This window comes from Periplaneta americana, chromosome 6, assembly GCF_040183065.1.
Source record: "Periplaneta americana isolate PAMFEO1 chromosome 6, P.americana_PAMFEO1_priV1, whole genome shotgun sequence".
Taxonomy (NCBI): Eukaryota; Metazoa; Arthropoda; class Insecta; order Blattodea; family Blattidae; genus Periplaneta; species Periplaneta americana.
In genome coordinates, this window is record NC_091122.1 from 7,987,521 (window position 1) to 8,009,940 (window position 22,420).

General features: G+C 32.3%; 1 protein-coding gene across 1 annotated transcript; it reads left to right on the plus strand.

Moving 5' to 3' along the window:
• The first annotated feature begins 1,686 nt into the window (after positions 1 to 1,686).
• On the plus strand, positions 1,687 to 21,344 carry LOC138700965 (uncharacterized). The gene is made up of 10 exons (XM_069827418.1): positions 1,687 to 1,816; positions 4,843 to 4,895; positions 8,471 to 8,498; positions 11,865 to 11,890; positions 13,549 to 13,588; positions 15,044 to 15,099; positions 18,143 to 18,185; positions 19,691 to 19,725; positions 21,018 to 21,055; positions 21,147 to 21,344. The coding sequence occupies exons 1-9, from the start codon at positions 1,759 to 1,761 to the stop codon at positions 21,030 to 21,032; spliced, it is 354 nt and encodes a 117-aa protein (XP_069683519.1). The 5' UTR covers positions 1,687 to 1,758; the 3' UTR covers positions 21,033 to 21,055; positions 21,147 to 21,344.
• Positions 21,345 to 22,420: the final 1,076 nt, after the last annotated feature.

A 22,420-nucleotide genomic window follows, 5' to 3' on the forward strand; every position in this document is an offset into this window, starting at 1 on the left:
AGTGTTTCACCAACCATTTGAGGTAGTTTGGTTAGGTAACATGATGTTAAGAGCAATGTAACAGGAATCGAAGAAGCAGTGATTGTATGAAAGTTTACTGAATGTGCCTTTAGTTGGTGTAGTCATTTGTATTAGGGGAAATTGTATTTTTTACATTATGGAAGTATTGGAGACTAACATAATTACAACGGAAATCGAGAAAAAGAAAGTGTAAGGAGCAGTAATTTTACCTCATATGAGAAATATAATTATTTTAGTAGATCTAGCAATTATATGAATGTAATTGAACTCAAACGTAGTGATGGAACTTTCATTAGGAAAAAGGAACAAGCATGGGTCTCTCTAACCCAAGATTTTCAATAGCCATTTGGATGTGAAAACGCAAACTATGAAACAAATCAATGTTATGAAAATATTAAAAGAAATGCTAAGACGGGCCATGCATAAGATATAGTGGAACATCTGAAAACTGACGGTGGTACTTTCACTCTCAAAGTTGATATTTGTACGAAGATTCTTTCAATTATCCAGGATGAAATAGAACTAATAGAAAATTAAAATAACTCTGATGCTGAATAAGCGTTAACATTATTTTCATACCTTATATATCTAACATATCTTCACACGTTATTACTCATAATTACATGTGAACTCTTAAATCAGTGAAATAAAGAAATATCGTTTTGAAAATCTGTAATTATATCTGAGTATTAACACGAAATAATAATCACAAGAAATGCTTACGTCAATAAGCACATATCTTCTCTTTACTGTGGATGCAGTGCTAATATTAATATGAATAATTTTAGCATTTATGAACATATCTATTCTGAATAAACAAAAATGCTGAAGTAGTGATTGCAGCTAATTGTTTTCACTGCAAATATATCTCGATATAACAATGCGGTGTGTAACATATGTTCCCTGGCAGCCATGATTCACGCTGTAGCAGGAAGTTAAGGATTTAACTGCGGGAGTATGCTATGTTAATTTAACAGTGGGTTTAACATGATAGCAGTAACAACAGTTGATGAAACATCACTTCCGTTAAGTTTACTGTTAAACTGCCTTAACGTGATGTTAAATATTTAACAAGGGTTGGTGCAACCGGGCCGTCGTGTTGCGGACTTCGGCGCGGGTTTAAAAAGTTCATTCCGCAAAGTGATAGCGCATCCACCGTGCGTAGCATTGCCCAGGCGCCGGTCGTGGCTGCGCTATGGGGGTTCATGCGTGCATATCATAGCGCAAAATGTAGAAAAACTCGGTAATAGCATTATTGAGTTCTTAGTATATGGTTATCCCCACATACCAAGTTTCATGTCACTGAACCACATGCTTCAAAAGTTATGTAGGTGCTGCGGGACTTTTAACTAACCCTGTATAATAACTACGATATCGACTAATTTTTATGACCTGAACGTAATCATATTGTGTCAACACTAAATACTAGCGTAGCCTATTGTTTCCGGTTTGCCTTGAAGATAAGACATCTTCCCCAATACACGCTAGTTCATTATTAATTTCAAATAAAAAAAGAAGAAAAAGTGATAAGGGCAAACTCGCGGGACGGTCGGACAATACATTTTTATCACGTGTGGTACAATACAGACTTGTCCGCCTTGTCTGACACAATCAGCAACACATAAATTACAGGTTCCGAATGACCTTCCTTTTTCGAAATTCAGATATTGTTTAAAATGTGACGTGGCGACGGGTATTTAAAGACACAGTCATTCGTCAGCTCCCCAAGACGTCAAGATGATCTGCAAAGTAAAGTTCCTTCTCTTCGCAGCGATTGCTTTCGCAGCAGTTTCAGGTGAGTATACCAAGCCTGCAGGGCTTTTTAAAGACCTGTGAAAGTTTAAGTAACGAAGACGATTATGAAGTAATTTTTCCAACTTTTCACTCCCGTTTCCCCCTGCAGTCATTCCGCTAATTCTCCGTAATAACTTCAATACTGGCACTCCTTGAAGTTTCCAGCGAACACTATCACTTCTCATGGCACTCGTTCAGACTTGTCCAAGCAACAATAAAAAAAGAATTCGAGTGTATAAAATTACATTCGATTGGTGTAGGCCTACATATGTTAAATTTATTCCCTACGCGTCTCATAACTACGGGGGAATCATGAAGAATCTACAAGACTAAAATGTAATTATGGACATATACAGTATCTCATCACTGCATGGTTGTATTTCATTTCATTATCTTCTTACTGACGTTTTAATTCCATTGTTCAATATGTTTTACGTGCTGACTAGTATCTCATCAGTGAACAGTTTCATGAACATGCATTTTATTCTTTTGTTACTGAAGTTTTAAATCTCCTGTCTCATAAATTCATGGTTTCATGGTTATTCGACAATGCTTGCATGCTTAGTATTTCATCACTGAACAATTTCATGGACATGTATTTTATTATTTGTTACTGAAGTTTTAAACCTCCTATCTCATAAACTCATGGTTTCATGCTTGATATCTCATTACTGAACAGTTTCATGGACATGTATTTTATTATTTTGTTACTGAACTTTTAAATCTCCTGTCTCATAAATTCATGGTTTCATGCTTAATATCTCATCAGTGAACAGTTTCATGGACATGTACTTTATTGTTTTTTTACTGACATATTAACTCTCCTTGTTCAATATTTTTATTCACCTTCTAGTATCTCATAAATTCATGCTTTCATTGTTATTTGACAATGCTTACATGCTCATTTTAGTATCTCATCACTGAACAGTTTCATGGAGATGTATTTTATTATTTAATTACTAAAGTTTTAACTCTCCTTGTGCAATATATTTCATTCACCTGTTAGTATCTCATAACTGCATGGTTTCATTGTTATTCAACAATGCTTACGTGCTCATTTTAGTATCTCATCACTGAAGAGTTTAATGGAGATGTATTTCATTATTTAATTACTAAAGTTTTAACTCTCCTTGTGCAATATATTTCATTCACCTGTTAGTATCTCATAACTGCATGGTTTCATTGTTATTCAACAATGCTTACGTGCTCATTTTAGTATCTCATCACTGAACAGTTACATGGAGATGTATTTTACTATTTAATTACCTAAAGTTTTAACTCTCCTTGTGCAATATATTTCATTCACCTGTTAGTATCTCATAACTGCACGGTTTCATTGTTATTCGACAATGCTTACGTGCTCATTTTAGTATCTCATCACTGAACAGTTTCATGGACATTTGTATGTTATTATTTTGCTACTGAAGTTTTAACTCTCCTTGTTGAACATATTTCATTCATCTGCTAGTATCCTATCATTCCATGTATTTGATTATTTTGTTGCTGAAGTTTCAAATCTCTTGTCACAATGTGTCCCATATGCTCACCATCGCTTGCTTCCTTTCAAGGACATGTATTTCGTTATCCTCTCGTTGAAGTTTGAATTTCTTTTATTCAATATTTTCAGACACATCTGAATCCAGGTCATGTTTTGCAATTCAATTTTATTATATTTATTTATGTTGTATAATTTACAAAGTACACTATTCTGTTTAGGCATTCTTCGATGTTTTGTACAAATCTGTCCAAAGTGTAAGACCATAAAATATTACTTTCATGAACAAAATAATAAATTCATACTTCCAACAGCGAGGTGCATTTAATGATATACCTGTAAGTGCACACATAACGGAAAATTTAATTGTAAACAACTAATTAAACGAAAAATAAAGACTAAATATAATGACCGGCACAATTTCTTACTTTTTATTATAAGACATAACTTAATGCTACAGATAACCATACCAAACTGAAATATGTTGTTTATCACAACAATATAACCGGCATTTAGTTCAATTACAAACTCATCAAACAGTCTTTTGTATGAATACCTTAAACAAACAAGGAAAAATGTAATGTTCTCGCTTTTTGTGGCGGCGAGTGTTTTTACTTGGTTATTTAACGACGCTGTATCAACTACGAGATTATTTAGTGTTGATGGAATTAGTGATAGCGCAATATTTAGCGAGTTGAGACCGGGTGTTCGCCATAGACCACCTGACATTTGCCTTACGGTTGAGGAAAACCTCGGAGAAAACCCAACCAAGTAGTCAGCCCAAGTGGGAATCGGAGCGCAACTCCTGAACGGCGCGCCTTAGCCGACTGAGCTACGTCGGTGGCTCTGTGTATATTATAATCCTAAAATAAATATAACTCTAGCAAGGGCGGCCTGCACTTCTTACCTTTCTCTCCCCCTCTGCTGTACTCCGTCGGAGTCACGCTACAATGCGCTGCGTTGCAATATCGATTTTAACGATTTTCGCAAATTACACTTAATTTAAATTCATGGCTAAACGGTTTAATTTGCAAAAAAAAAAAATTCAAGGCACTAACTGTTCAGGTTATTTTTACCTATCTGCGTTTATAGCAATCAGCCGTTTCTGTCGGGCCGCTACCCCAAAAGAGCGCTGCAAACAATGGGCAAAGACTATTTTTTTTTCTTCCTGCTTAAGGGCGGTCCATCGAAGGAAAACTGTAATAAAAGTTTTGTTATACTGTATTTAACATGTATAATCACCTCTTAAATTTTGTATACTTAAATTTACAATGTGTAAAAAGTTTTAATATCATACCTTTTTATTATCATAAAGGAAGAATTTCGCATGCAAACCGTAAAACGAAACATAATTTTATTTTATATGAACAGTAATATCAATTTCAACACAATATAAATTCTTCCAAACGTATTAAACTATGAGAAAGTAGACCTATGCTTCATCTTCGTGAATTATTTTGTAAGTCTGGCAGTGGGTTCCATTATCGCACAAGGGGAACACCGTCCTTATATCTGATTATCTTCCTTTTCAGGCATCCTGTGCAACGAGGATTTCCAAGCAGCTGAAATAGCTTTCAGGATCATTGTAAGTCTTCGGAGAAAAAAAAATACATAAAGAAATTTCATCGCATGTTGAATATTTTAAACTCTTGATTCTTTCATTTACTGTCATATTTATTTTTATTAAATAAAATTTCCTGTGAGAGAGAGAAAAAGTGTAATGAACAACCTCAACATAGATAATTTCGTTGTTTGTCCTTATATAATTGAGTATTAATGAATGTCAAGAAATTTACAATCGAACAATAGTATTCTCTCCGTTTCCCGCAAGTAGTAAATCTACTTTAGGTTCAATTCTTCCATTTATCGCATAAGAGAGGTAAACATTGTGTTCGAACAATTATTTATTTCATAATTATACAGGGTGTAAACGAAATAAACTATCAAAACAATACTGGTGATAGTGTATAAAGTACTGAACAAAAAAGTCTAATAAAATGTTTCTATAACTTTCGTGGCTTCCCTAGAAAAAAAAACTATTTGTGAGTCTAACTTTTTTGGAAATGATAGTAGACAGTCATTATTTACTTCGGTCCGCCACGTACATAGCAACTGTGGTGATGTCCTTGTTTACAAATCAGGACACTCTGCAGTTTCTCTATTGTGGTGGTGTTAGTGTGTGTTGGACGGAAGATCATTGGCAATGAAGTTTACATTAATTCGAACATTAATTATTAGACTACTATCAATCCTAAAAACATGATATTTTAGGAATTAGAAAAAATAGAAAAAAAAATACTACACATGTTTAGTAGACCTAGATATCCAGTGTGTATAATTTTGGCAGTTTATATCGTTTACAACCTGTATAGTTTTTCGGCTGTGTTCAGTTTTATTTTATATAATTTTCTTTGTAAAATGTATGTAGCATTTGAGGAAAAATACATCTATTTAGTTTTCGAGAGGACGTTCGAAACCAATGATGAATGGACTTTCTGTTCCACACCTTCACCTCCATCATTACTTTTGAATTTCAAATCGCACCCCTATCTTTAGGCACATCATCTTAAAGGGGATGATAAACCCTATCCGTCTACCAAAATAATAATCTATACTAATAATAAATCTGTAGCCGAAATTTTTCTGGTAATTTTTGATTTTCCAAAAATATATGGTCCTAACATATATAATTAACCACTCTGAAACCGAAAATAGCTTTTTTGAAATTTTTGTTTGTATGTCTGTCTGTCTGTCTGTATGTTTCTTACCTTTTCACGCGATAATGGCTGAACGGATTTCGATGAAAATTGGAATATAAATTAAGTTCGTTGTAACTTAGATTTTAGGCTATATGGCATTCAAAATACATTATTTAAGAGGGGGGTTATAAGGGGGCCTGAATTAAATAAATCGAAATATCTCGCTTATTATTGATTTGTGTGAAAAATGTTACATAACAAACGTTTCCTTAAAAATGATTTCTGATAAGTTTTATTCTTTAAAAAATTTTGATAGGACTGATATTTAATGAGATAAATGAGTTTTAAAATTAAAATAACTGCCATCTAAGGCGGTGTATTGAAATAAAAAACAAATGACTTCGTCTATAAGGGGCCTTGGACACAACAATCGAAAGCTATGAAACATAGCCTACAGACAATGTTTCTGTGCTTGTATGAAGTAATATCGGAAGCTAAATTAACCGATTTGTATAATTAGGCCTAATTATTATTTCATCATTGGAAAGTGTAGTTTCTCTGGATGGACATAATGCTATAATGTTATTACAGTAACTTGTGAGTGAATTGAGGACAGGTAAGATTAAAATAGCTTCTTATGCACAGAAAACTTGATACGTTATTCTGTATATTCATTTCTTGTATTTCTGAAAATAATGTTTATGAACATATTCATTTTTATCTCAGAGAATTAACGAACAACGAGAGTGTATTGATTTAGTATGCAGTAATAGTACGTTAGCTTAGCAAGCCATTATTTTATAATTCAAATTTTAACTATGCTCAATTGAATCATGTTAAAATACATAAAATATATATGCAATAAATGCAATGCAAAAAATTGGGTAATGAGCCAAGCAGATTACAGTATGTTGCGCTGTTGTAAAAGCTGTTCCTCCTGAGATTCAAGAGCTCTCAAACAAATAAAAAACTTTCTAATTCCAGTGCATCCGTTATGAACACACTTTTTACATAATATAATATAATATAATATAATATAATATAATATAATATAATATAATATAATATAATATAATATAATATAAACATAATAATAAATCTGTAGCCAAAATTTTTCTGTTAATTTTCGCTTTTCCAAAAATAAGTCGTAATAACAATTAAAAAACATGTTAAAGGAATTGTCATTGCACCAAATGAGTGGTCTCTGAATAAAAATTATCGCATTTTAATATTTTAAATACAATTTAAATTAAGTAACATATTAAACGATTTATCCTTCTATCAAACACGAATGTTCCCTGGATCAAATGTCCTATTTTAATTATGTAATTACTTTATATTTATTTCTAACGGGTACGGCTAGTAATAATAATAATAATAATAATAATAATAATAATAATAATAATAATAATAATAATAATTCACGCCAGCTATTTCTGAGATAGAGCCAGAATTTTTGTTTGACTGACAAACCTTTCATCCTCAAATTCAGAAACGTGATTTCTTACTTTGTACTGGTTGATTTCGCTACTTTAACTGGTACCGCCTGGTACCGGTACTGGTACAATTCTCAAATAAATTTGCATTTCTAAGAAACATAAAACATTACGTTAATATCTTTTTACTTGAGATTGCACACTTGATTTGAAACTTATGAAAAGAAAATTCCTAGCCTTTTAATAAGGGCCTAGTAATTAAATAAAGACTGGGGAACGGATTATTATACACTGAAAGGTAGAGATGATGTTTCAAATAGGCTACTTGATTGTTTATACATAACAGTTGCCAAATTAAATAAAAGTTCAGTCAGATATAAACAACTGTGGCGATTCAAGGCTGCTTGACGTTCGGGACTTCGGGAGTGATCAATCTCGGCGTCTAGAACATTGTCGTGCGGGTTTTCGGCTTTGCGGGCGCTGTTAGTCTTGCTTTCTCGATCGTTGTTCATCTCTAGTGTTTTGCAAGAACGAGACGTAAGACTCAGTGCGGTAATGAATGCCGTTACCATGGTGATATGACGATCAAACTAACGCGGATAGATATAATAATATTATTCTTTCCTATTGCTGATAGTGTTGTTAATTTTTATATAACAACAGAAACAAATATATTTTAAAGGAATTCCTGTAAATGATTCAAACTCTCTTGTTTAGATCTATTCTATTTCTTATGTTTGCGTTTAATGGAATATCACAATATTTAATTAACCTTAATATGGACTATAATATTTTAATGTCTTAAAATAAGTAAGATACATTGAAAATTTTACAGTAGGCTATGTGCTAAATCCTAATCTAAAATATAGAAAAATATGATGAGAATAGCATTTTTAAACTCTATGCATCGTGATACATAAAATTAACAATAAATATAATAATTTATTTTAGCTTCATAAATAGATACATGTTTACATAGACATCCGTTTCTTGGTAAGTAATGCACTACTATTTTAAATTTTCAGGTTTCTGAAGTTTCGAAAACGATTGAGGGTAAGTATACTGCAGTGTTTTATTTTTATCACTTTCATAGTCTTTCCGCCGCTGCAGGTTGCCATACAAGGCAGAGACTACCAGGGGCAAAGTGAAAACAATAAAAATAGCTAACAATGCAAATATTACATTTTTAGGGCATTCTACAAAAGTCTCCCACAAGTTAACAACTGGTTAAATAAGCAATGGACATCTTCGAAATAAATACATCTTTGACATGTATGTGTATCAATACCGATCGATAAGTTTTCAAAAATTTCGTTTGAGTCCTGAGGTTCAAAGCCAAGTTGGTTTGAGGGGAATAAAATAGGTCAAAATAATGAAAGACGACCATAAAAATATTATCTAACCAATGGATTATTTAAAATGATTCTACCTTTTTACTGAATTCTTTAAATTTATTTCCTTTATTTATTTATTTAGCCTACTTATTTATCTATTCATTTATTGATTTATTTATCTATTTATTTATTCATTCATTCATTTAATCATTTATTTATTTACTTATTTAATCACTTATTCACTCACATATATACATATTTATTTATTTATTTACCGATGCGTTTATTTACTTCATGCATTCATTCGACTTACTTATTCACTCACATATTTACATATTTATTTATTTATTTATTTATTTATTTATTTATTTACCGATGTGTTTATTTACTTCATGCATTCATTCGACTTATTTACTTATTCACTCACATATATACATATTTATTTATTTATTTACCGATGTGTTTATTTACTTCATGCATTCATTCGACTTATTTACTTATTCACTCACATATTTACACTTTTATTTATTTATTTAATTACCGATGTGTTTATTTACTTCATGCATTCATTCGACTTATTTACATATTCACTCACATATATACATATTTATTTATTTATTTATTTACTTCATGCATTCATTCGACTTATTTACTTATTCACTCACATATATACATATTTATTTATTTATTTATTTATTTATTTACCGATGTGTTTATTTACTTCATGCATTCATTCGACTTATTTACTTATTCACTCACATATGTACATATTTATTTATTTATTTACCCATGTGTTTATTTACTTCATGCATTCATTCGACTTATTTACTTATTCACTCACATATATACATATTTATTTATTTATTTATTTATTTATTTATTTATTTATTTATTTATTTATTTACCGATGTGTTTATTTACTTCATGCATTCATTCGACTTATTTACTTATTCACTCACATATATACATATTTATTTATTTATTTATTTACCGATGTGTTTATTTACTTCATGTATTCATTCGACTTACTTACTTATTCACTCACATATATACATATTTATTTATTTATTTATCCATGTGTTTATTTACTTCATGTATTCATTCGACTTACTTATTCACTCACATCTTTACACATTTATTTATTTATTTATTTATTTACCGATGTGTTTATTTACTTCATGTATTCATTCGACTGATTTATTTTTCACTCACATATGTACATATTTATTTATTTATTTACTGATGTGTTTATTTACTTCATGCATTCATTCGACTTATTTATTTATTCACTCACATATATACATATTTATTTATTTATTTACCGATGTGTTTATTTACTTCATGCATTCATTCGACTTACTTATTCACTCACATATTTACATATTTATTTATTTATTTACCCATGTGTTTATTTACTTCATGTATTCATTCGACTTACTTATTCACTCACATCCTTACATATTTATTTATTTATTTATATACCGATGTGTTCATTTACTTCATGCATTCATTCGACTTATTCATTTATTCACTCATATATGTACATATTTATTTATTTATTTATTTACCGATGTGTTTATTTACTTCATGCATTCATTCGACTTATTTATTTATTCACTCACATATGTACATATTTATTTATTTATTTATTTACCGATGTGTTTATTTACTTCATGCATTCATTCGACTTATTTATTTATTCACTCACATATGTACATATTTATTTATTTATTTATTTATTTACCGATGTGTTTATTTACTTTATGCATTCATTCGATTTATTTATTTATTCACTCACATATGTACATATTTATTTATTTATTTACCGATGTGTTTATTTACTTCATGTATTCATTCGACTTATTTATTTTTCACTCACATATGTACATATTTATTTATTTATTTACCGATGTGTTTACTTACTTCATGGATTCATTCGACTTATTTATTTATTCACTCACATATATACATATTTATTTATTTATTTATTTATTTATTTATTTATTTATTTATTTACCGATGTGTTTATTTACTTCATGCGTTCATTCGATTTATTTATTTATTTACTATTTATCTATTTGTTTATTTATTTATATATATATATTTATTTATTCATTTATTTAATCATTTATTTACATACACTATCAGAATCTTCCCTTACCCCGAGCCGAGATATTCTTAGAAATGTGAAGTACATCAGAAGTTTGGAAAGATAATTCGACACACAACCTGAGATATCAATGCGTCCCTCAATGAATGAATTAAATTAAATATTTGTATTACTTATCTTTGCAATTACTATAAGTTTTAGTTGAAAACATATATTAATAATTATTTTAATTCATTTCAATTTCATGTATAAAAGAGACTTTCATACTAATTTTTGTGATTATATCTTGTTATAATATAATGCAACTATAAAACTTTCTTATAATTTTATAAGCAGAGCTAGTGAAGAAAATTATGCGACGAATTCTTATAGAAATCAAGAGAGTCGCAAGTGCATTCCAGTGAAAAATGTATCCTTGGCATAGGTGACACGTGGCGTGTGATTTTTCACAGGGATAGGCACAACACTAGAGTTCTAGACGCATGATCTCTTCCTGTAAATCTTTTCAGATGGAATAGATGTAAAATTCAGCCTTGTTCAGGAATAGCCGTTGTCGTTCATGAGTGATCAAGTTACATCAATGAGTAGCATGATTTACGTGAAATGTTAAAATGTCCTTTTCACAATCTATTTCCATTTCAATCAGAAAATATAGGCTTAGGCCTAATGCATATCGGAAAACTGGTTATATCTGATGAGAATATTCTAAATTTCCCTCCGAAAGATATCAGTGCATATTTTGCATTGAAAAAAAAAACAGACTAAATGTTTGTACCCAAGCGACTATATCCCCTATTACAAACATTCTATCCAATAAATTTGGACTCCATACTGTTACATCAAGGAAAGAATCGCAAAGATCTCCTTCATCCAATAATTTGATCCTGGACATTATTCATCCTTTTACATTAAATTCAAAACTGAAAATGTAGACCTAAGATTAACGCTAAACAATTTTTTCTTATTTCTTTACAGAGTGGTCACACGACAAGCAGTACCAGGTGAGAGTTCCATAACTATGTCAATTGATCCAGAGATTTAATTACTATGACAATCAAGCGAACAAGAGCACGTAAGCTTGCTTCGCTTGTCTTCATGTGTGCAGTAACTGCCATCTATACGCAAGAAATAGAAAACTCAGTTTTTTTTATTGTCGTGATGTTGATTTGTACATAAGTTTCAGCCTTATATATAAATAAGGCTTTTACTTTAAAGTAATATAAGAAGATATTAAAAATCCAACTCAGTTTACCGTCAATCTTAAGGACTGTGCTATCTAGTGTGGAAATTGCGAACTTATGTTATTGAAAGAACGAGTATTTATGGCATTATAAAAATGGCAAGGTGCAATAATTAAGTATGCACAGAGCGTTATACAGTATATTCCATATAAGTCTTAATTTTAATTGTAATAATTTTTTTTTAAATTCTTCCCCACATTCGACAACCCTTTCTCAATAAGTGGACACTCCAAACATAAGAATCGCTTTAACATATTTACTACACGCAGTACAACGCTAAGCTATTTTCCACATTTTCACACAATAACATCGTTTTCTTTGCCACCGAAATAATGGATTTCAATATCTCGCCTTTCAGTCTGTCGACCAGGATGTGTTCAATGATTTTTTTCTATATTAACATTTTGTTCATATTCAGTATTTACAATTCAATTCAACCGGAAGTGATTTACATGAAATGTAATCAATTCAGTCCCACATCTGTGGAGTAACGGTCAGCACGTCTGGCCGCGAAACCAGGTATTACCTGGTTGAGGTTTTTTCTGGGGTTTTCCCTCAACCTAATACGAGCAAATGCTGGGTAACTTTCGGTGCTGGATCCCGGAGTCATTTCACCGGCATTATCACCTTCATTTCATTGAGACGCTAAATAACCTAGATGTTGATACAGCGTCGTAAAATAACCCAATAAAATAAAAAATAAAAAATCAATTCAGTCAAACAATAATGACACTTTATCAAAAATATAATAAGACTCCGTTTTACACAAAAACAGCTCTAGCGATTTTTAATTATTTTTGTCATATACCCCGGTGGCGGCGGTCCAGGCGGGAATGCAGAAAACTGTCAACATGCCATACAAACCGAATTGTAAACTAATTTACAGAACCCAATACGTATAGAAAAAAGCTGACTTCACCAACACATTAACTACACTGGTTTAAGCTTGGGAATTAATGAAAAGATGTAATCTTTTTTTCTGAAGTTTTAAAAGGTGTTGCTTATTTTTGGTTTACAAGACCAATATTTTTGTTAAATTATTAAAACTAATGAAAATGATCTTCTTTCTATTATATTTTTTGTGGTATTTGAGTTTTTTCTCTCATTGTTCTCAGGAACAATTTGAAAAGCGCGCTGCTCTGATCATCAAATCAACAGCATTCTTCATAGAGTGAAAAAAAAAAATCTCCTTTGGAAGATATTTCATCAATGTCGTTGAACTAATTTCGTTATTATTCTACAGCTTTCTTAATTGTTAAGAGTTGACATTAACTTTCACCCGTTTCTGGGTTCAGTGAGGGATGAAATATTAAGTATTCATTATAAAGTAAGAGAATTTCAGAGGTATTTTAAATCACGACAACGCGCTTGCTCACCAGTGCAGGTGATACTAATACTGATATTTCTCCTACTTTCAGGAAACGAGAAAAGTCCACTCTAGTTTGAAGGCAGTGGAAGGTAAGTGATGACACCGTGATCAGTTCTAAATAATCCGACAAACTTACTAAATAAAGAAAGATGTTATTTCTTCTTCAAATTTTTCATCATCACCATCATCATCGACATCTGCCACAGTACACGAAGCAAGACCTGTCCTGTAACCTTATCATGTGCCGTGGTTATATCACCAATGGGCATGGAGAGAGAAGATAGGTTTTAGTCTGAGATGAACTGCCGAGTCTGTAAATTCGTATATATTAACCTTCATAAAACAAACTCTCTTTCTGATAGCTCAGTCCCTCCCCTCTAACACAGCTCACATGCCAGCTCTGGCCTCCTCATCCACCACTATTCTTTCAGAATTTGTATTTTTCTCCTTTAATGTTCATCATCATGTATCTAATTATCGACATTATCACTTTCAACTTATCTCCAAAATCACTTCTCCATCTCCAAGACCCCGTCTCCATCTTCAAGTCTCCCGTCTCCATCTTCATGTTCTCCGTCTCCATCTTCAACTCCCTCAACTCCATCTTCAAGTCTCCCGTCTGCATCTTCAATTCCCCTAACTTTATCTTCAAGGCCCCCGTCTCCATCTTCAAGACCCCCAACTCCATCTTAAAGTCTCCCGTCTCCATCTTCAAGTCCCCCAACTCCATCTTCAAGTCTCCCGTCTCCATCTTCAATCCCCCAACTCCATCGTCAAGTCTCCCGTCTCCATATTCAAGTCCCCCAACTCCATCTTCAAGTCTCCCGTCTCCATCTTCAATCCCCCAACTCCATCGTCAAGTCTCCCGTCTCCATATTCAAGTCCCCCAACTTCATCTTCAAGTCTCCCGTCTCCATCTTCAAGTCCCCCAACTCCATCTTCAAATCTCCCGTCTCCATCTTCAAGTCCCCCAACTCCATCTTCAAGTCTCCCGTCTCCATCTTCAAGTCCCCCAACTCCATCTTCAAGTCTCCCGTCTCCATCTTCAAGTCCCCCAACTCCATCTTCAAGTCTCCCGTCTCCATCTTCAAGATCCCCGACTCCATCTTCAAGTCCTCCTTCTCCATTTCCAAGTTCCCCTTCTCCATATTATGTTCCCCGTCTCCATTTTTAAAGCTTCCCATCTTCATCCTTATCGAAGAGCTCAGTCACTACAAAAGTTTTAGAGCAGTCTTACGCGATATGATCTACCCCAAAACTCGCTACCTGAAATTGCAGACTATTCGACAATTTTTCATGCCATCAATGAATTCTAACTCTTCTTTGCTCTTTGAACAAACATTGCACCATCCTGTATTTTGTATAAACGTTATGAACATAATTCCATCTCTTGGTTTTTCTTTCAATGTTGTGGATTCTTGATCTTACATCACTACCAAGTTATAACATGTGGTTTCTTCAATAAATCGTCTTCTGTGTTCTCATTACACAACGTCTAGTTTATGCTGCATTATTAATCCTTTATATCATCTTCTCCTTCGCAGCTGAATATATGGAAGACCCAATCGCTCTTGAAGCCGCCTTCAGAAAACTTGAAAAAGTATGTATTCTTATATTCCTTTGTGCCTGTACTTAAATACTCACTTTTATTAGCGTGATACAGGGTGTATCAAAACTAACTCCGTTCAAGCATTGAAGCAGTACTTTACCAGGCATTTGTATCGTATTCGGCACTCAATGCGGAGGCCTGTATTCGGGCAGGAGGAGGTCACTTTGAACATTCCATCTGATATGTGAACAGAGCGCTCCAACCGGTAATTCTGATAAATCTGTAAGTATGCATATCCGGACCCATGTCGTAATACACTTTTTTCTTCTCTCTATGTTAGGAATCAATTCCTGAAGTTTTGCTATGGAGTTTTGATACACCCTATATACCTACGTTTCCGTTAAATTAATTTGAATAGTTACGCATCGGAAAATTAAAATATGATGAACTCGTAGTATACTTTACATTTATGATGTTGATTATGCTAATTATAAGTATAGACATACTATTTAATCCAATCCAAAGTCGTATTTCCTAACCCACTATTGCTAAAGTACCATTTAATAATCTAATGTGTTATTCTTATAGTAGATCATAACTTCCTACAATAGCACCCACTTCCCTAATTCGCTATTTGTAGCACTCAAAATTCTAGTGTGTTATGGTAGCTCACTATTCCTTAAGATAGCACTCAATTTTATAATGTGCTATTCCTAAGGTAGCACTCTACTTCCTAATGTTATATTTCTAAGTAGAGATGCGTGGTATTCTCTCACAATAGTATCGATAGAACTATCGGCTGTTGTTCGTACTACCGATCTACCGATAGTTATAATCGATATTGTCGATAGTCATTACACATTTTTGTTAATTGATTATAAACTTAATATATTTATTTATTTACTTACTTACTTTTATTTATTTATTTATTTATTTATTTATTTATTTATTTATTTATGTATTTATTTATTTAGCAAAGTGAGTACAAATTAAATTTATAAAACAAAAATGTTTCTAGCCACTACCGTAAGAGCCAGGCTCGTGTACGGTGTGGTCTTAGCCAATAATGTAACATAAAATTTACAAGAACAGTTTACTAAATACAGTAATTAACTTAATTCTAACCGATAAATAACACACAAGAACTAAAAAGAAGAAAGAGAAAAAGAGAGAAAAAACACATTTAATGTATATACTGACAATCAGACTCCAATAAAAACATGAATAGCCTACAGGCGACAGAAATAAAAAGCTAAAAAATGCACACATTTGTTAGTATTATATATATTGAATAATTTTATATTTTTTTTAAAAGCTTCAATTTCAAAATATTTGAAATTTGGAAAATGGTTTGTAATTTTATTATAAAGTCTTGGGCCGAAATCAGCACCAGGTTTAAGTGCCACACTTGTATGGCATTTATTATTTCTTTATTGTTAAGTTACCAGTCTCTGAATTTAATAAACAATGTTCCGTTATGTTGGAAATGATGTCTGGATCTGTTGAAACCGAAATTCCTTCGGCAGTTATTAAGGCCAAACAAGCTGAATTTAAGTTGTTGCCAGTTAAATAAATATAAGTATACGTAAACAAGCACATTTTTTGGCCCACGAAAGTGTACGGGCTGTATTACATATATCATATCCATGGAGAAACGCGACGCTGATATAACCTCTGCAGTTGCGAGCGTCGTTAAACAAAACATAACACATGGAGAAACTAAACAATAATTATTATATACTGCTGCACCACAAAAGCATGAACAAAATCCAGCGCACGTTTCCTGTGGAGCGGAAATAGTGTTGAAGCTCTTGAATCATACACTTCCAGAGATATTACTGATGATTAGGCTTCGAGACTTCGGACCCGATAGAGCAGTTCAGTGGCAAATCCGCATAACGGCGTACTGAGTATAGTGGTAAAGCGTACAGTGGGTGGGGGTACTGTAGAATGAATGCCAACAAATACGCAAAGGAAAACGCTGTGGATTTGAAGGTTCTGACGAATAACTTGGTTTTTATACAAACCCATTTTCAAACTGTGTCTGAAACTATTACACGGTTCGAAAAGTCAGAGCAAGAGATGCCGGAAGCCCTCAAATTAATTTAGAAAATGACACAGAGAATTAATGAGACACCAAGTACACCGGTTACTGAACGTGTAAAACAGAAGTGAAAATCAATTTTTTGTAAAAATAACGGATATGGAACTTTGTGTAACATAAACCAAATTAGTGGACATAGGGTCACCCGAGAATAAAGGACTGTCTCTTAGAGACTGCAATGACGTTAGGTTTTTTCGTTTTGCTCCTATCACGTCTTGCGATGTAGAGCCCAGCTTTTCACAGTACAAACTGTTTTTGACAGATAACCGAAAAAGATTTATGTTTGAGACACTGAAAATGTATCTTGTAGTACATTGCAATTCGGTACTGTAACTGCACTCCCTAAAGACGACCAATAGGATAAATGAAGAAATTAAAATTGCTACATGTTTATTTCCACCATTAACACTGTGTATAATTAAACACAAATGCTTATAAGAATCAGGAGAATAAATGCTTTTCACATTCTTTTGACATTGTCATTGTGTAATGTATATTTACTTTCAGAATGTCCATTTGTGTGCGTTTCCCCATACTACCGTACTCTACTCTAAATAGCAACGTTGTTACCTCAACACATCTCTGCCTTTCACTACCTGCAGCGAGTCAACAACCTATAGTACATACACAGTAAACTTATTGTATCGGGTCCCAAGTCTCGAAGCCTGCTGATGATGTATGTATGTACGCACAGTACAGCATAAGGAACCTATATTCGATAACTTATTGATAATTTATTCGAATATTATGAAAATGAAACATTTAAAAAATACAGTTGTATGCCATATGAAACAACATTCAATTCATTTCATTGATTTCATGTGGCACCCTGTACGAGTGTTCAATTTTTCCAATATACTGTTCCTACGAAGGGAATCATAGAAATCATCTTGCAAGGGTTGGCCTTATGATTCAAACAAAGGCCAATACTGACCATAATCCAATTCAACTGACAGATTTGTAATAGATGCACCATTTCATATCTTGCAGAAACTAAAGCCCATGCTGGACGCTGCTAAAGGTGAAAACAAAGGTAAGGATTGTAGGCCTATCACTCAAATAATTCGTCTCGTTATAAATATTAGAACAATTCATATTTTAAAACGATACAAAATTTGAAACATGTTTCTGTCATTTGAAACTTGTAACTATTTTAGACAAAACTAATGACTAGGGAACGGAATTTGGAGTAGTAAAAGCTAGTATTGGCATCTACACAGTCATTTGTTTACAACCCTTTATACCAAGTCCTCCCCTCCATGACATACTCGCAGCTCTCTACACGTCAACGACAGGTGAACAGGACAGTTGTCGCATAAGAACTTCAACGTGCAGGTTTGCAGTTCAGAGTAGTGAAGTGCGGGTACAATGCCGAAAGTGAAACCAACTAACAATACAGTATTGAAAGACTATATTTGTAAAACCTCCAAATCAAGTATCAAAATTCAGGAAACAACTCCCTAAATTGTCGCTTCCCCCATGTCCAGTTCCTACGAGATGGGGGTCATGGTTAGAAGCTTGCAATTATTACGCACGTCACCTCCAATCTGTGAAGAAAGCGGTCCAGTCTTTCGATACCGATGACGCGGCTGCGATTCAAATACGCCAGGAACTGCTAAATGATGAAACAATCGAGAAAGAAGTCACGGATATTAAGTCAAATTTTGGATATTTACCGGATGCCATTATTCAATTAGGGAAGCCAGGAGTAGAACTAATTTAGCAAATAAATATTATGAGGACTATTGTAAATAAACTGAGTGTAGTAGAAGGTGAAATAGGAAAACGTGTTGGTGAAAAAATGAACAAAGATTTGATTAAAAATGATGGATACGATATTCTTAGTCGGATTTCAGATGTACTAACAAAGACGTGTCCCAATGACGTCATTCAACACGTGAATTTAATTGACGTAGGCCTATCTTGTTTCAAGTACTCTCTAATTGTCTCTGGAGATGGAGAGCGGAGTTTTTCCATGTTACAAAATTTCCTTCCTTGCAACGGAGCAAAGTTGTATTTTGAAAATTTGAAAATAATATTTACAATTTATTATAACAAGGCATAGCATTAATTGAAAATGCCATTTCGTTTGAATCTACATATTCAGAGGCGAGTTCCATACAGAAGACAACTGTCTATCAGGCATCAATATGTCCACTGACACGCTAGGATACAGAGGTTGATATTTAATTATGTATATTTGTAATGTTGTTTATTGGTGTCTTGTCCGTTGCGAAGAAAACCACATGTAGTTCAAAAAGAAATGCAGATTATGTATGTAGGTCACTACATGTCATTAAACTATTCCATTGGTTTATTCTGAAATATATTTACAGACGTTGCGTGTAAGTTTGTATGAAGTGGACTGTACTCTTCCATGCGCCGTGACGCAGCTCGCTTGACTGTCACTGAGCTACAAATATCTATACTACGTTTCACCATTCTTTATAATACTCCAAATCCCTTTCCCTGGTCATGACACAATTACAGAATTTTAAGTTTGTATACGAGTGTCATGAACATTGTAACTGATTGCAGATCGCCTGCAGAGCGCTCTGGACAGACTGAAAAGGGTAAGATACAGTAAAAAACTCTTAGTGTACGAAAAACAAGACTGTAGGGAAGAATGTGTTCAATTGCATTTTTTTATATACAGAGTATTTAAAAAATCTGGTAGCTTTTCGGAAAGAAAGACGCTGTGTTTATTAGACGATAGATTTATTCATTAAATAAATAATTTATTAATTAATACAGTCAACCTTATTTTACTCACTCATTTATTTATATATTAGTTTATTTATTTATTCACTCATTTGCTCATTTACTTAGTTATTCATTCTTTAACGAATTCATTCATTATTTTATGTAGGCTATATTTGTTCATTCATTCACTGGTTTACTAATTAATCGATTTATTAGTTCATTCGTTCAATTTTATCCAATCACTCATTCATTCACTTATTAATTAGTTAATTAGGTTTAAATTTATTTATCTATTCATTTATTTATTTTTCAGTCACTTATTGTTCACTAATTTATCATTACTTGACTATTCTCCAACCAATTATTTATTTATTTTATTAATTTAAATATTTGTTTATTTATTTCTTCATTTCTTTCATTCAGTCATTCGTCTTATTTATGTATTTATTTATTTATTTATTTACCCATGTGTTTATTTATTTCATTCATACATCCATTTAATCGACTTATTTATATATTTATTCATTTATTTATTTATTTATCTATATATCTATTTATTTATATATTTATTTATTTATCTATATATCTGTTTATTTATAAATATATTTATTTATTTATTCACTTATTCAACTACATATTTACAAATTGTTTTCTTCATTTATTCATTTATCCATTTCTTTATTTCTTTCATTCATTCGAATTATTTATTTATTTATTTATTTAATCACTTATTCAACTACTTATTTAAAAATTGTTTTCTTCATTTATTCATTTATCCTTTCTTTATTTCTTTCATTCATTCGACTTATTTATTTATTTATTTATTTATTTACTTATTTATTTATTCATTCATTCATTCATTTAATCACTTATTCAATTACTTATTTACAAATTCATTTCTTTATTTCTTTCATTCATTCAACTTATTTATTTATTTATTTACTTATTTATTTACTTACTTATTTATTTATTCATTCATTCAAGGACAATAAGCGCACTATCATTTTTTTTAACTCAAAACCAATCTGTGTGAGGAAATTAGCTTCAGGTTATACTATTCCCTTAACTTTAATTTAATTTACAATTTCAATAAACTTGGTAAGCACTCGATATCATTCTTGAATTTAATCGATGTCTAAACTAAAGTGTTTCTCTTATTTAGGCGGCCAACCTCTAAGGGGAAGCATAGCTGCCGTGATGGTGAGTTACAAAGACAACCTGAAGTCAATCAAATGCTATCCAATATCTGTTGCGGAAGACTAACGGCAGGTTACGTTTTATATTTTTATAGGACATTGCAACGACCATGCCTTGAAAAGGACCCAATGCAACAGAGACACGTGTTGAGGACGTCTTGTTCCAGTTTTCTGCACATGGCTTGTCTTATTTAGTTTCTAAATGCTTCAATAACTCAGCACGCTATAATCAAGAAGCACACTTCACCTGTAGTATCCATGCAATGAGATAAAATATATAGATATATTCTTCATTACACGCATCATTATCTTACACCCATTCCCAGAATGATCCATAACAATTTTGATATTTAAACTGTTAAAATATTGGCTATTTCGACACGTAATTAATGCCTGTATTCGAAGATGTAAAACTATCACATTTTCGCACGACAACACTATCTCAGGTGTATGTTGTCCTCCAGTTAAAATTTCACCGTACAACCAGCGTATAGGTAATTAAGTATGGACACTTCGCGTCGGTACCTTTGATGTAGCCGGACTGATTTCAATGACCTTCAAGCCAGCTAGAGCGTGAGATTTGCTTTCTCCCTAGAGTTGGCGCTGACATCACACCGGCTAGCAGTCGACACGGCGGAAATATAACACATATAATTAATACATCTAAGTACATTATGTACTCAAATAAAATAAGTTGGATCCATAAAATAATAAATCCGTCATTAACTGTAATGTCTAGACTCTAGAGTTCCTTTATAATGAGAGTTGAGACGTTGACCCCAACAACAATTAAAATATGTAATGATTTGATGATAGCATTGAAAATGGAAAAACAAAACACTTATGAGAAGTAAAACCATATATCTATATTATATTATATTATATACAAATATTAAACGAATTTGATACTTAATTTTATAATGTATTAGGCCTATACTATTTTATAATATAATTTATTATATCTGAAATATAAAGTAGTCCATTATGCAACGAGCCTATAATGATAGTAATTAAAAAGCGAGTATGGATGTTTATGAAACGAGCGCAAGCGAGTTTCATAATTTTCATACGAGGTTCTTAATTACCATTATAGGCGAGTTTCATACGACTTTTTATGCTCGACCATATTTCCAACTTGAAATTATTCAGATGTATACATTTTATTTGTATCTGACAAGATCGGAAGTGACCTTGTTCTAGGTCGTGAATTGTGAGATGTGCGCAGACGCGAAAATATTGATTTTTTCCGAGGAACATTAATGTCATTGACCTTGTGTAATCCCGTTTAACTTGGTATAACTTTGTTTATTGAATTCGACATTGAAAAACGAGATGACAAATTGAATTTATTTGAATATTATTTACAATT

Coding starts and splice junctions, on each gene's coding strand:
- LOC138700965 (XM_069827418.1), top strand. CDS start 1,759: ATGATCTGCAAAGTAAAGTTCCTTCTCTTCGCAGCGATTGCTTTCGCA. Junction 4,896..8,470: donor AAATAGCTTTCAGGATCATT/GTAAGTCTTCGG, acceptor TTAAATTTTCAG/GTTTCTGAAGTTTCGAAAAC. Junction 15,100..18,142: donor CCTTCAGAAAACTTGAAAAA/GTATGTATTCTT, acceptor CATATCTTGCAG/AAACTAAAGCCCATGCTGGA.